The following is a 16,125-nucleotide window of genomic DNA, read 5'->3' as shown; positions in this document are numbered from 1 at the left end:
CCAAAAGTCCCTCTCCACCCTTTGCAAGGTCAGATATTAGCAGACAACAATATATTCTCTATGGCAGTCAGCTGAATAAAACAGCAACATCTCCCCATTTCTTAAGACGTCTCCAAACACCCAGTTATTTCATATCATATGAACAAAAAATCTGTATATTTCACTGACTTTTTGTGTTCAGCTTTTACATGGGTTTTGGTGCCATTTTTCCAAGGAGGTCACAGTGAGTTTTGTACTGTTTTCTCCAAGGAGATGGCCATTCAGGGACCGTCTCAGGGCTACTTTATCTCCAGACAGAGCAATAAGTTAGTATCTCATAGAAGGCATCTTATTATGCTGTAAGGATAAAGAAGAGAGAGGCTAATCTTAGGACAATGCCTTCTTAAGGCATGTCTATACCTTCCCACTGCTGGACCTGACCAGGCATTCTTCCCTGAAATCTGCCCTTTGGAAACACCTTACCTTCAAAACCTGGGATGTAAATAAATTATAAGATCAGAGATTTAGAGCTGGGGGAGACCTTTGAGATCATCTCATCCTACTCCCTTTTTTTTTACAGTTAAGGAAACTGAGACTCAAGCTACTGTAGCAGCAACCCACACTGGCATACTCAGGATGGTTGCTAGCACAGGTTTTTAGATCTGCTTTACTAGGAAAAATAGTTGTTTAAGGGGTCAACAATCTTTTTAATTATATTCACTAGTTCAGGGGGAAAGTCAGCACCCTGAACACCAGAGAAAATACAGAGAAATAAAGACCAACAGACAGGACTTCTAATTGTTTGAAAAATTAACACAGATCAACAGAGAAATCCAACAGTCTGACCAAGGCAATACATACATAGATACCAGAGAAAGAAGCACTGGGTTTTTCAAAGCCAGGGGACTCCTTAACAGCTACCCAGAGTCTCATATGGTCAAATCATAAGAACATTCCTCCAATGAGTGAGTCCCAAAGCAAGTTGTTAACCTGAGAGTGTGTGTGTATATGTGCGTGTATGTGTGTGTATACATATATATACCCTTTTAGAGCCAGATGGTATCACAACCCTTGTGACACAATGCCTAATTAGAAATTAACAAAAGGTGTGAAAGCCTTCCTTCAAACAAACCTCCCCAATCAAGCTTCCCTTAATGGGCTCCAAATGAAGCTATTTAATGGGTGGGGAAGATCTTCCTATTCCCCATTACCAATAGAGCTGCCCATGGCCACACAGGCAGTTTCAGAAGCAGAATTCAAACCCAGATCCTGTGACTCCAAATCCCCTCCATTGCCTTATCATTGGATTCTGGGGAGAGAATGACACCCAGCTAACTTCATGGTCAATCTGGACAAGAGTCCTCTTATATTGCTGATTGCTGTCTCTACCCAAAGCAGATACTGGCCCATTGTTCCCTCTGTTTTCAGAGACTCCAATTACAGGCATCTCTCCAACATTTGGACCATTCTAAGTGGAAAGAGGGTCACTTACCTGGTGTGATCTGAGGGTGTAAGAATGGCACTGCCCCAAATTTAGGCATTGCCCCTAACTTAGGTGCTACAGTGGCAATAATTCCACCATTCTGGATTCATCCCATTGACTTAAACATTTCCCCCACCCTGTGATCCTCTAGGAAAACAAAAATCAACCCCAAAGGTGAGAACACATTAAGCCCCAGCATCATATTACTTCAAGGATCCATGATGTTATTAATGTCATCTCCCTCCCAACCTTTTCTATGCCTTAATAGACAGGCTTAATGACTTATTTAGATCAGAATTGTAATCACATTCCCGAAGGAGGAAATTCCCTCTACCAATTCAGATCGGCACCTACCCTGCAACTTTTAGATTTAGAAAGTATCCTGGGAGCAGTGGAGTACTGTGAGAAGACTTGACCAGGGTCACACAGCCAGTGAATATCAGAGGCAGGATTGGAATCCGGGTGTTCCTGACGGAGACCAGCTCTCTCTCTCTCTCTCTCTCTCTCTCTCTCTCTCTCTCTCTCTCTCTCTCTCTCTCTCTCTCTCTCTCTCTCTCCCTCCCTCCCTCCTTGCTCCTCTCCTCCTCTTTCTCCCTCTCTTTCTTGGCCTTTCCCTTTGTCAGGGGCATGTCTCACAAGTGGTGACCATGACTTCCCTCTCCAACTCTGACCTTGAGAGATCAGAAGGACCTTTTCATTTTGCAGAGGAAGAAAGTGATGCCCAGAGAGCTTGTGACTTGCTCAAGGTCATGTAGTTAGTGACACAAACAGGACTCAAACCCAAGACCCCTGATTCTACAATCCAGCATTCTCTCCATTCTACTACACTGCTTGGTTGCATAAATTTGATGGGGGATTCAGAGCATGGAGGGAAATGGGGTAGAGTTATGGAAGGAGGGACAGGGAAGTGGGAAGGACCCCGAGGACCACTTTGGCCTCCTTCCTACATTCCCTGCAGAGAGCCCTGCCTGGTCAGCCCACACTGCATCCAGTGTCTCCATGTTGTTGTTGATTTCCATGTCAATATCATCACCTGTCCTTGAGAGCTTATTTTCCCGTTTTGTTTGATTACGAGCGTTATGTTTGTCTAAAGTCATTGCTTCACTCACTTCTTCCCTCCCCATGTCCTTTTCTCTCCTTCCCTCTCCCCACCCCAACACCCTCCCGTTCCTCCCTGCCTTCTTTTTGTTAAACCCTTCCCTTCTGTCCAGGGTGCTTCAGGTTTGGACGGCAGGCCTGGGCCACCGGTGAGTCTCGTTTCTCCATTATCTCACCTCCCTCCACCCCAACCCCAAGCCTGTGATTTGTCTTGTCTGTCCCACTGTAGCCTTGTTTATACTGTGAGTCGCTACATTTTCCCACAACCAACATTAAGGAATCAGTTGAGCTTAATATGAAAGCATTATCACAATTCTTCTGAGTCAAATGGTTCACATAATTATTGAATGCAAGGGAGGAAAGTTCAGAACATAGAACATGAAATGTTGAGATGGGAGAGTCCTTAGAACATAGAATGTAGGATGTCAAATTGGAAGGGACTTTGTTTTCCAGTATTCAAGTTGGAAGGGATCTTAGAACACAGAGTGTCAGAAGTGGAAGAACACAGAATGTTAGAACTGGAAGGTTCTTTAGAACATGGAATGTCAGAGCTGGATGGAACCTTAGAATAGAGAATACAGAATATCACAATGCAAAACTTCCTTCAAAACCATCTCTTAAGAAAGGTGAAAGGGGCGGCTAGGTGGCGCAGTGAATAGAGCACCAGCCCTGGAGTCAGGATGACCTGAGTTCAAATACGGCCTCAGACACTTAATACAAAAACTAGCCATGTGACCTTGGGCAAGTCACTTAACCCCAATTGCCCTCAAAAAAAAAAAAGAAAGAAAGGTAAAGCCCAGAGAAGTAAAATTTTTTATTTCCCAAGACTGTTTTCCCTAATACCACACTGTTAGAACTGTTTCTAGGCTCTGTAATCCTGAATTGGAATTCATCAATCATCCTGCCTGACCCCAGCCTAAATATTCCCATCAATTATCCTCAGGTCAGGATGATCAGATAGAGATTTGCCCATACACATGCTTGATTTTGAAGCAGATTTTGAGGGTCATTGCCTCTTCACAATACTTCTCCCACCCAGGTTATCTTACCTACTGAAAGGGATCAGAGACATCCTCTGCATGTCCCCATTACACTATTTACCCCATCCTCATGCTTTGAGCTGTGTTCATCTCTTCCTTGCCCATGGTTAATAGTCATTAGCAGTTACTAGTCTGTGACCTAAGGTGGAGGGCTTGGGAAGTATTGTTTACTTACTTTCTTCATTGAGACCTGCTTCAAAATACCTCCTAGTTTAACCTTGATGACCCCTCACCAACAGAATACATGTTAACCTATAAATGATTCATAGCGAAGAACAATTTGAGTTTCCCTAATCATTAGGAAGTTTAAAAAATATCTTCAAAGAATGTCAAAGAAGGGAGAGCAGAATTTCCAGGATAAAAAGGGACATGGAATGTTAGAGCAGGAAGGATCCTTAGAATAGATAACTGAATGTCAGAGGTAAAAGGGACCTTGGAACATAGGATATGTGAGCTGGAAGAAGTCTTAGAGTTCAGCTCATTTTGCAGAGAAGGTCCAAGGTCACACTACAAAATGGCAGCTCGCTGGTCTTTCAGTCTATCCCATCCTCCAAGGCAATTGTATTGTATTGTATTTAAATACTCACTGACCAGCACAGTCACTTGGAACTGATTTTCCATGTGTAGCAAATGGTGCCCTCTCTCCATCTTCCTCAGGACCAACCAAAGGGCTGGTGGGTTGAGAATGTGATTAGTGTTTAGGGGTCAGAGAAACTGTATTTCTTCTCTGTTCTAAACTATTGACCCCAGCAGAGGATGGAACCCAAGCTCAGGTCTTTACTGGTACTAGATTTTTAGATGAAGAATGCTAATTAATTGAACAACTCAGAAACCAACCCACAGACACCCATGCCCACAGACCTGAGATCCTTCTAAGTCAGATGTGCAAACACTGAGCCCAGCTTAGCTCTGCTCTGGGGAACAGAGACTTTGGAAATGCCAACTGTTGAACTCCCACCTCCCTCTAGTGAAAGACTCAATTGGTCATATGGAGTGTTGATGATGCTTTAGTGCTCCCTAGGCAATGCTGCCTTCAAGCCCAGCCCATCCCAATTCCACTATTTCTGAGTCAGAATAATTACAACGTCCTCTCAGCTTGATTAATGAGGATAATACCTGCCATCACCAGAGAGCTCACCTGTGACACCCTTGGGAATTAGGTAGCACAAATCTCATTATCTTTAGCTCACAATAGAGGAAACCAAATTTCAGGGAGGCGACTTGCCCAGGATCTCGTAGGCTGTGAATTATAGTGAAGCGGGGATTCGCACCCAGTGCTTTGGGCTCTAGGGCCAAACGCCACATTAGCTGCTCTACTATGCTTGGTGTCATAGATATTGAGAAGGGACAGTGAGAGGACCAGCCTAAGTCCCCCAAGGGTGGGAGGTCAACACTTAACACAGGATCGAAGACTGAGAACCAGGAATCACACAGTCAGCCAACAAGCATTTATTAAGCCCTTACTGTGTACCAGGCACTGTATAGGAGACATGAAGAAAGGTAAAAAAAAAAAAAAGGTTCCTACTCCCAAGGAGCTCACAGTCTAATAAAGGAAGCAGCATTATATAAATTAGTTCATACAAGATATAGACATATACACACACTGTCCCAAAAGTCTTAGTGCTTTAATCTTTAATGGCACAAAATTGCACTAAGAATTTGGGGACGTCCTGTGTGTGTAATATATATATATATATATATATACATATATACATATATATATATGCGCACACGAGTGTTGACATGTGTATATATGGAGAGAGATGAAGGTAGCTAAAAGAAAACTTACCAAGCAAGCAAGTATTCATTAGCACCTACCACGTGCCTTGTGCTATACTTTTTTTTGTACTTGGGCTACAAAGAATGAAACAATCCCTACTCACAAGAAGACTCCACTCCAGTAGGGTAGACAAGTACACCTACAAATGCCCACAGCATAAATAGAAAGCAAACAATACAAACCTGTGTGCCAAGGGGTCCGATGTGGGGGGGCTTGGGAAGGCTGATTCTAGCAGTGGGGGGTCAGGAGAGGCTTTCTGCAGAAGAGGGTTCATGACTCACATCTTAAAGGAAGTAAGAGACTCAGTGTGGTGGAGGTAAAGAGGGATGGGGGACAGCCAGCAGAAAGGCAGGAGATGGGACGTTGTGAGGGAGTAGCGGAGCCACCCATCGAGGCAGCGTCAGGTGTGGGTGTCTTGGTCCTAGACCCCGAACCCTTTCTACTTCACCACCCTAAAGGGATGGTTTAGAGACCTTCCCAAGGCATCTCCTATTGCGGTGACCATGGATGTCCCCAGGAGAAAGGGAAAGGTCCCCACTTTGCAAAGAATGAAGGGCTGTGGTTGGGGGTTGCTCTAGGGGCCAGGAAGTAGAATAAGTGGAACCCTCCTCTGCCTGCTTCTCTTCATGTGTGCATCTCGCCTTTGTCCCCATGGCATGGTGACCCGCCCACCCGCCTGCATGATACTCGGCCTACCAGCCTGGGGTCCCTCCTCTTCTCTGGAGGGTCTGTTGACTTTCCTCTCAAACGCTTTCAGAAAATGAGCCCTTCTCCTCCTGTTTTCAGCTTGGCTGGCTTGGCTGTGAGGCATAAGGGTTCAATTCTACAGAATTGGGAGATTGAAACCAGCAGTGCGGCCCCCTCCCCCAAGCCATTATGGGGCTTGACTGCAGCTGCATAACCATCCCTGACCTTGGCCTCGCCAACCCTGAAAACTGTAGGAAAATAAACAAAGCCTTGGCTCCCCAGATTTCCTTCCACATCCATTGTGGTTTTGCCTGCAGGAGTCAGTTGTGCCTTCATGAGATTTGCCCAGATCACCAGGGCCATGACCGCCCCCTTTTTTTTCAAACCCCACAGGGTATTCCAGGACCAGTTGGGGTTCCCGGCCCAGCAGGACCAAAAGGGGAAAGGGTGAGTGTACTCACTAAGCCGAGCTGTGCCAGCCAAATCTGGGCAGTGGGATGGATGGAGGGTGCCAGGATTTAAAGTTCAGAAGGGGCCTGAGAATCAGGCAATCGACAAGTATTTACTAAGTACCCCTTATACGCCAGGCACCTTGACAGAAACAGCCTAATACAATCCCTTCATTGCACAGAAGGCAGCCATTCCACAGAGGAGTTTACTAACTGCCCAGGTCACACAGCCAAAGACAACAATAGCGCACGTTTATATAGTGCTTTGAGGCTTACAAAGAGCACTCTGTAGTCTGCCAAGAGTGTTGCTGGGTGTTCTTAGTCTGGGTCTCCAGGTGGGATTTGCCTTGACAACTTTCAAGGTGTTTCCATCAGTCTGAGGATAAGCACCTATTCCCTGGGCTCCAGCCATCACTTAAGCCCAAGGAGAGCAACAGCAGAGAATGATCTCGCTACCCTTCTCCCCAGGGTTGGAACTAGGTAACAACTGGATGAAAAATAAATGGCAAGGACAGCCCTGAAAGGGGAAAGAAATAATCTGGAGGTGATATGGTGCTTTAGGGGACATGGAGTGGATACCAGACAGTCCCACCAATGGTGCTAGAGTCCCACCAATGCTGGAGTGTTGGCTATTGGTTATGTAGTCATGAGTCTATGAGCCCTGGCTGGCAAAGCTCCCTCCTTCCCCCTCATCAGTGACCCAAGGTGGTCACCTCAGTTTGCCAGACCCAAGGAATAGATGAGGAGGAGGAGGAGGACAAAGAAGAAGAAATAATAGTCCATCTCTTCATGATGATTTAACATTTACAAAGCACATTTTCCACAACAATCCTCTGAGTTTCACGTATTATTAGCCCAATCTTGAAGTCTTCCCTCTGACACAGCCTGGCTGTGTGACCCTGGGCGGGTCATTTAACCTTAATACTCCAGACCAGTAATGTCAAACTCAAATAGAAATAGGTGCCACTAAAACAGACAGAAGGATCCATCCTGAGAGCCACATGTCGACTTCAAAAACCATCTATTAACATTGTTTTATTATATTTTTACTTATTTTGTTCAGTATTTCCCAATTACATTTTTATCTGTTGGGGCCACACTCAGGGGAGTTGTGGGCCAGCGGTCCATGGGTTCAACATGCTCTCCAAGTCTAAAGTTGCAGAAGAAGGTGCCAATCTGCATCGGTAAAGGGAGCTTCCTCTTCTGCGAGTTCCCTATACAAACAAAATCCCAGGTTCTCTCCCAGTCTTAAAACTCAAAACTTGCTAAGGGTCTCCTTGCTACTAAGTGTCAGAGCCAGAATCTGAACCCCGATCACTCCAAATCCAATGCTCTTTTCTCAGCATGGTGATGGCTTCTGTGACTCTGAGGCCATTGAGTGATATCTGAAACCATGGCCAGCCCCCTTACATTCTCACCCCCTTCTTGGTAACTGCGACCCACCCTTGTCTCCAGCTCCTACGACATCGTGAATTTTTGGCTCTTTCTCATTTGATGGATAGTGTAGCATTTAAGGTCAAGAAGAGCTGGATTCAGATCCTGCCTAAATGTGAGACTCTGGGCAAGTCATTTCATGTCTCAACCTGTTTCCTCCTCCATAAAATATGACTAATACTAGCGCCTACCCCGACAAGGTTCTTGTGAGAATCCAATGAGATATACAGCATCTACAAACCTTTTCTTCCACTACTCCTCTCTGACTACCCACTTTTCACTCCCCTGCTGATGCCTCAGGCTAGTCAATAGGGAACATTACTTGTACCCATGTTGTGTCTCCATCCAGTGAGTCTTTACAGAATGCCTTCTAGTTGCCTACCTTCCCTCTCTGTCCTGGAGGTTATGATGGGCACCATAGAGGTACCTGATCCCAAATACCATGGGGCATTGGGGTGATAAATGGGAAAGAGCCACTGGTTAAAGTCTGAAGACCTGAGCTTAATTTCTGATTCTGATACCTAAGAGCTGTGTGACCTGGAGCAAGTCATTTACCTTGAGATGCCAACTCAAAATGAGCCACAGTCCCTGACCTTAGGAACAAGCCCAGATAACCAGACTGCACAGTATTAAGACCTCTTCTTCATCTGTAAAATGGAATACTTGTGTGGTACTAACTCAAAGGTGCAGATCTATGGGGCAATCCCAATGTAGAGGACCACTACTGTTATGTTACTGTTCTGTTGTTAGAAGTTAGATGGTGATGCCTCAATCACTCATACTGATATGATCTTTGAAAGTTTGTAAAGTGCTTTACATATGAGATCTCATTTGATCCTCCCACCATCCCTCTGAGGTAGGTGCTAGTATCATTATAGAAGAGGAAACTGAGTCAGAGAGAGGTTAAGTGACTTGTCTAGGGACATACAGTGAGTGTCTCAGATGGAATTCAAATACAGGTCATTCCAACTATGCCCACTGGTCCCTCTATCAAAGCAGGCTCTATTGAATTAATTGTGCGATTGTGGGACGAGGAAGGAGCCCATCTGCAGAGGAAACCTTCATGGAAGAATCTTGGCTCTTTTGTTTACTAGCCCTGTGACTTTGGGCAAATCTCTTCTCCTTGACTCCTTTTCCTCTGAGACCATTGGGGAAGACGCATTGAAGGATCTTTATGGTCCTCTCCAGTTCCAAATCTCCCGGTGTCAGGTTATACAAGCCGAACTTTGGAAGGACCGATGGCTGATCGGGATGGGGAGAGACGAGTGGTTCTGGCCAAGAGGATAATCACAAGGTGAATCACCTCGTCAGGCAGGATCACCTATTGCTTTGTTCTCTATTTCTTTCAGGGCAGCAAAGGAGACCCTGGGATCACAGGACCAATGGGAGCAGCTGGGCTTCCTGTAAGTTTTCCTTCATCTTCACGTTGTTCTCAGTGGCTGAAGATGCTCTTGGTCATTTGGGGTGTTCTCTCTTGCTGCTCTTACAGAAATCACAAGAAGTGAAGACATTGAACTTGGTGGAGGGGAAGGGCAGAGTAGAAAATGGAGGGAGAGCTCCACGAGCAAAGGAAGGGCTCCGGCTGCCAACCCAATGCAGTCTTCGGAGTTGGCCAACATAGACTTCGAACCCGGCCATTGCATGACCCTGTAGCAGAGAAATAAGTAGCCCCATCCCAGCACCCATGGTACCCATACTCATTGGATCATAGAAGTCAGACCTAGAAAGGATCTCAGAGGGCATCCACTCTATGCCTCATAATGAGGAAAGCCAGTCCCAGAGATATTAAGTGAATTTCCCAAGGACCTACAGGTAACAAATCATGGTGCTGGAATTTGAACCAGGTGCTCTGACTAACTCCATTGTTCTCCTCTCTACACCCTTTGACTGAGATCATGTAGGCCATAAGTCAGTCCTAAGCTCAGACTCCTAGAAGACATTCCTCCTGACTCAATGCAATGCATTCAGCAAAATAGTCCTGCCTCTCTCTGTCACATCCTTTCCATCTCTCCTCCATCGAAACTTTAGGGGACTATCCCAGGGGGAGAATCATAGACTCCGAGAAGTAGAAAGGATATTCTCACTCACCATGTCCAAACCCTCTCATTTTGCAAAGAGAAACTGAGGCACAGAGAGCAGTAAAGCCCAAAGGTCATATATCAGAAGGTGTCAGGGAAGAGGGGAGGTCATGTCTCCTGACCCTGAGACCTCTAATGTGATCATTCACAGTTCAATATGGCCCATTGACATCCTTTTCAAAACCATTAGAGCCACCAATGTCTTAGCTCACCTTTATATAGCCAAGCTTCAATGAACCTATTTACGCGGTATTACTAGTACTATTATCCTTATTTTACAGATAAGGAAACAGAGACCCCCAAGAGGTTAAGGTGGCCCAGTGTTGCCTAGGGTTACATAGCTAGTAAGTATCAAAGCCAGGATTTGAACTCAAGTCTTTCCTCACTGCAGAGGCATCTAGCATTCTTCCCATGACCCCTCACTATGCTTCTTAGTCTTGACTGAGAGAAATCAAGGTATTCAATGCTAAGACTTTAATAACTATTTCAGGAGGTCCATGGAGGAAAGCAGCTAAGTAGCACAGTAGATAGAGCCCCGGGCCTGGAGTCAGGAGGATCTGAGTTCAAATATGACCTCAGACACTTAGCTGTGTGACCCGGGGCAAGTCATTGTTTGCCTCAGTTTCCTCATCTGACAATGAGCTGGAGAAGGAAATGACAAACCACTTTAGTATCTTCGCCAAGAAAACCCAAAATTGAGTCACAAAGAGTCAGGCATGACTGAAATTACTGAACAACAACAAGATGGAGGAAAGCAGAGATAATGAAATGCCTCCTAGAGCTTCTTAGATTACCCCATATAGGCAGTCACCTACTTCACTTATGGGCAAGGCCCACCCAGTTAAGAGACAATTTAGCAAGATCCAATCTTGGGATTCTTCATTGTCGTTGCTGTCCATCCTTCCTTTCTGAAGAGGACCAAAGTATACTAGGCCCAGTCTAATGGATCAAGCTTCCCAAGCTATTTTTATGGTGCTGAGGGACAGCCCTACACTTCAGCTGCCTCACTAGCCAGGTCCTAGGGTAGCACTGGAGCCTTTGAGATTAATGGCAAAACAAACAAAAAAACCCACTTTGACATGTTTGAAAATGAGGAGGCAGACAGAATGGCAACATGGGGCCCTTCCTGCCAGAGCCATAGGCCTGCTTGCCTTTCATGTGCTCCAAAAATGCTCTCAGGGACAGTTATTCATTCATTTAAATGGGCTCACAAGGATTCGATGAGAGGCCACCTGGATAGAGCCCATTTCCCCACCATGGAGCCAGGAAACAAGGGTAGCATTCACAGCTCTACCCATAACTCATCCTATATTTTATAGGTCAATTTACTTGGGCTCTCTTCCCTTTGGCTTCCAGTCTGTAAAATGGGGATAATTAAATTTGATCCTTGTGCTCCCTCCCCCAACCCACCCAGAGTTAGATGTCAGTAAAGAGCTTTCAGAAGCTTGGAAGGAAAGGGGCCCAAGGACCATCCAGGGGTTTGCTTGTTAATATGGCTTTGTCTCTGATTTATTCTAGGGTTTGCACGGACCACCTGGTGACAAAGGAAACCGGGTGAGTCAGGAGCTGAATTCCTTGTATTTGGTTACTAATGTCTTCAGGATGTGGTGGAATGATCAATTTGAAATGACCCGCCCAAGGAGGAAGTTCAAGTTTCCTTGATAAATCACCCTAAATTAGAGGGCTTTCCAGTGAGATGCTTAACATTGTAATACATACTGAGATTGGACTCCCAGTGGATACTGAAAAGGATGTGCTCTTAATGCAGTATAGGAAGACTGGAGCTCTTTGGCGCCCACTTAGTCACACATAGTCCACAAAAAATAACTTCGTGTCTAGATCTCTCTGGCAATGTTGCTGTAAATAATTAAGCATCGGCATTTCAAGAACCTGTGATTTCATCATCAGTGTGAGTGCTGTCTCTACTCTCCACACCTTAGTATATGAGCTATTGCCCAAAAAATTCATTACTTAATGGCCATCCTGATGATGAGCCTTCTGAGGCTGGGTTTTGGATGACAGAAATGTTTTCAAAGGTTTAAGAAAACTTGCCAGAGTTGGTACCCTCCTAGCCAAGCTTAGAGGGCAAGCTTAGGGGGCAAGGTGCTGACCCTGAAATCAGGGGATATGGGTTTGAATCCTACCTCTGACTTTTAGGACTTGTGTGACCTTGAGCAAGTCTCAATTTCTTCACCTGTAAAATGAAGGAGTTGAATTGGATGCTCTCTGAGGTCCCTCCCAGTCTCAATTCTATGATCCTCAGTATTATGCGTCAGTACACCGGACTGAGGTTTTCTACAAATCACAAACAAGCATTAAATTAAATCTGAACTCACTGGCAAGGATGGGAAGGAATTCCAGGTCAAAGTCTGAGAATCTAGGTGATTCAAGCAGCCAACTCTTTGTGAAATTACAGCTGCAATTTCTCTTAGAGAAACTAGACAGAAAGGTCTAAACCCAGGTGTCCAATCTGGGATCTGCCTAACCCCAGGATGTGGCCTGTCTGAAATTTTTAGAAAAACAAAAACATATTTTGCCTACTTAGCTAGCACACATGAACTTGTAGGATAGTATAGTTTAATTACTTGCCCACCTACATCTTTGTATAACCAGGGGACATGCTAAGAGTATTGGCTTAATAATTAAGATTATTTTCAAAAAGATAAATTCAGCCTCACATGGATTTCTCATCATGGTGCTCACTCCTGAAAAACCTGGATGCCCTGGTTAAAATAATGAGGCTGTGTTTAGTCTATGGAAGTGGTGACCTTTCTACCTTTTCCTTATCCCAAATGACAGAGTCCTAACAGGATAGATGCCCTTCCCGAGAAAGATCAGCCTTTCCCCATCGTCTTATTGTTCCTTCTGTCAAATAATGTTTTCCTTGGCTCTTGTCTGCTCCCTGTTCTCTGAAAACATGGTGCTCTGCCAAGGCATGACCTGGAGGCCCCATACATATCCCATTGCTCCAGTGAGAGACAAATGTGGATACATATGCAGATAGATAAATCGATAGACACAGGATAGGTAGACAGACAGAAAGATGACAGACAGAGATAGATAGATAGATAGATAGATAGATAGATAGATAGATAGATAGATAGATAGATAGATAGACAGACATAGACAGACAGACGGATGGACAGACGGACGGACGGGCGGACAGACGGGCGGGCGGGCAGATAGACAGATAGATAGATAGATAGATAGATAGATAGATAGATAGATAGATAGATAGATAGATAGATAAAAACATTTATTAAATACTTACTGTGTGCCAAGCACTGTGCTAATCACTGGGGACACAAATACAAGTGACACAGCCCCTGCCCTCAAGTAGCTTACATTCTAATGGGGAAAGGCACCTGCCAGAGCTGCAAAGAGAGCTAGGTAGCTGGTACCGGTCTCTACTGTTTAAGGAAGTCCCTCTCATGCTGTGGCTAAGACTGCTGGTCGTCCAGCTCAGCTGGCTACCCGGCTAGTCTGCTACTAGGTCCCTGACGACATTAATACATGTGATGGGGCTTTATAGACACTGTCTTTTTCTTTTCATTGCCAATGAAGATGAATTCAATTCCATTCCAATTAAGTAAATATTTACAGAGTGTCTATAAATTGGTGGCTCATCACAAACAATGCAGGCTTGGTCATCTTAATCCTGGCCATTAATAGGGATGAGGGAGGAGGGAAAAAGGGAGGTAGCCTGTGTGGTTCATATGACCCTAGATTTAGAGCTGGAAGGGACCAAAGAGGTCATCTAACCCAAACTCCTCATTTTACAGATAAGGAAACTGAGGTTCAGACAGGTTAAGTGACTTGCTCAGTTAATCCTCAGAGTGAGGATTTGAGCTCCAACCTCCCTGGCTCCAATCCCAGCCCACTACGCATTGCACCACACTGCCTGTCTTCAGCCTCCCTGCCACCCCACCAAGATATAACTATCAGAAACAGAATCAGCATTTCAGGCAAGGTGGGAAATTAGAATTTCCTGTGGGCAAAGTCACAAAGACTTTATGGTTCCAAACAAGTGTGATCATTCCACCTACAGTTTGACTTATTAACATCCTTCCTATCTCCTTTCTTTTGAGTTTGGGTTTCACCTAATTGTTATTGCTATTGCTAAATTATTCAAACTAACTTCCCTTAACTCTTTCTGTTGGTTTGAGGTCAGAGAAACCATGAAGCCCATGATTTCTTTTGAGATCTTCATAGGCAGCCATGGGATGGTAAGGCTCAGGCTACATTTGGCAGAGAAGCCAAGGGTAAAGTCGTTACCCCACCTTCTCAAAGATGGTACTGAAAGTAGACAATGCAGTTTAAGTGAAATTCATGAAATTGCTATTTAAAAATGTTGGCCCATAGCAGGAATGCCTTCCCTTTACTGTCTTAGAATTTGACAGTGGCCTTTCCCCTCCTGCTTGCAAATTAGCAATGGCTTATTTAACAAAAGGAAAGTCTGAAAAATAGTAGGAAATTGCTCATATCTTCATTGGAAAGTCCTACAAAGGATCCACTGACTTACTCCAAAGACAGTATTTCTAAATCATTGAAAAAAATGTCCTGTTTAGCTCCCAAGTTTGGCCATCAAGATCTTAATTTTCTCTGCTGGGCTGGATAGATCATAGGACTGATCCAAGGCAGGGAAATTCTGATGTTCATGTGATTTGTTGAAAGTCCAGTCTAAGAAATCATGTTCTTTTTCCTCTCTATTAATTCAATTAAATTCAGCAAGTATTTTTAAGTGCCTACTATGTGCCAGGCCTTGAGGTTAACAAAATAGAAATTAAACATTTCCTGCCCTCAAAGAGCAAACATTCTAAAAAAATTTTAAGATAGTTCTTGGTCCTCTTCTAGTAAAGAAAGTTTCAATAGTCATTCTAAGACTCAATGCCAAAAATATTAACATTTTCCAAGTAGGACAGACACCAGACAAAATAATAATGTCTTAAATTTCAGTTGTATAAACATCATCTGTCTTCTCTACCCAGAAGTTCTCCAGGAATTTGGCCCATGTGCAATTTTTAGTTTGGAAACTAACATCTTCTGCCTAAAACTGGTGGCAGTAACCACACCAGTGTAGATGCCATCGTGTAGCCTTTGAATCACCCAACAGAAAAAGTCTGATGGTCATCCATCCAAGCTAAGACAGTCACTTTCTGAAATGCTCTGTCTGGCATGTGGAACATGTGCTGTGTGTTTGTTTCTTACCTCAACAGGTCCCTCTTGTCCCCTTACCTTTGTCCCTGCTGCCTTTTTTTGGCCTGGATCTTCCTTCCTCTTCCCTCTACATCCATGGAAACTTTTTCCCCCTGTAGACAATTTCTCCTAGCCATCTCCCTTTCCCGTCCATTCTTTTTCCAATTTTGAGTTTATTTTATCTAAACTCTTTTATTTTCCACTTTTTTTAGACATCTCTGTTGCTTGATTTTATTTGTACTTTCTAACCCCTGACACATGCTGAATAAAACCCTCTCTTTGACCAATCCTCTTTCATCTCATTTTATGTAACTCTGAGGGTTTGGGAGGTGAGTTGGGAACTTTTCTACTTTCTGTAAATGGGTCTTTAAAATACCCTCAGTTTTAGGATGATTTCCTCTTTCTGTTGAAGTTAAGCCCCTCCAAGCTCCTTTATTAAAAGCAAGAGTTTGACATGTAGTCACCCCTTAGCTGCTCACATATGGTTTATCCTGTTTGCTGATTACCTATGATCAATTTCCACCCTCAGTCCAGGTGCTCCCCCGCCAACCCCCACCCATGATGCATGGTTAGGACATACAAACTCATTTGCAGGAGTAACCTGAGTCAAACATCATTAGGAAATGACTAGCCACCAGTAAAAGTAAGAGCTGGTTCAGAGTGAATTGACATCAGATGAAGCATCACAAGATCCAGACACCCCCAGAAAGAAGTAGCTCCATGGCCAAGCTTGCCCATTAGAATGTGTTATACAGGCACAGCAAAGAGAATGTCAGAGTACTTTGGACAGCCCCTCCCCTCCACCACCAAGTTATTGCCCTATTGCCTGCTCTGTTCCCCTTAAGGACAAAACCACACACACACACACACACACACACACACACACACACACACACACACA

At 44.4% G+C, this 16,125-nt stretch overlaps 1 protein-coding gene across 1 annotated transcript in view; it reads left to right on the top strand.

The window, feature by feature from the left end:
* COL13A1 (collagen type XIII alpha 1 chain) overlaps positions 1-16,125 on the top strand; it is a 122,967-nt gene that overhangs the window by 98,985 nt on the left and 7,857 nt on the right. The window contains exons 32-35 of the mRNA XM_069071460.1: positions 2,674-2,709; positions 6,461-6,514; positions 9,300-9,353; positions 11,547-11,582. Coding sequence (XP_068927561.1) covers positions 2,674-2,709; positions 6,461-6,514; positions 9,300-9,353; positions 11,547-11,582 — 180 coding nt within the window. The remainder of the gene's footprint in view (positions 1-2,673; positions 2,710-6,460; positions 6,515-9,299; positions 9,354-11,546; positions 11,583-16,125) is intronic.

This window comes from Petaurus breviceps, unplaced genomic scaffold (genome assembly GCF_028583685.1).
Source record: "Petaurus breviceps papuanus isolate PSGF00001 unplaced genomic scaffold, PetGlider_PUasm1.0 90825, whole genome shotgun sequence".
Lineage (NCBI taxonomy): Eukaryota > Metazoa > Chordata > Mammalia > Diprotodontia > Petauridae > Petaurus > Petaurus breviceps.
Note: the sequence above shows the minus strand (reverse complement) of the source record. Positions and strands in the feature narration are given on the sequence as shown.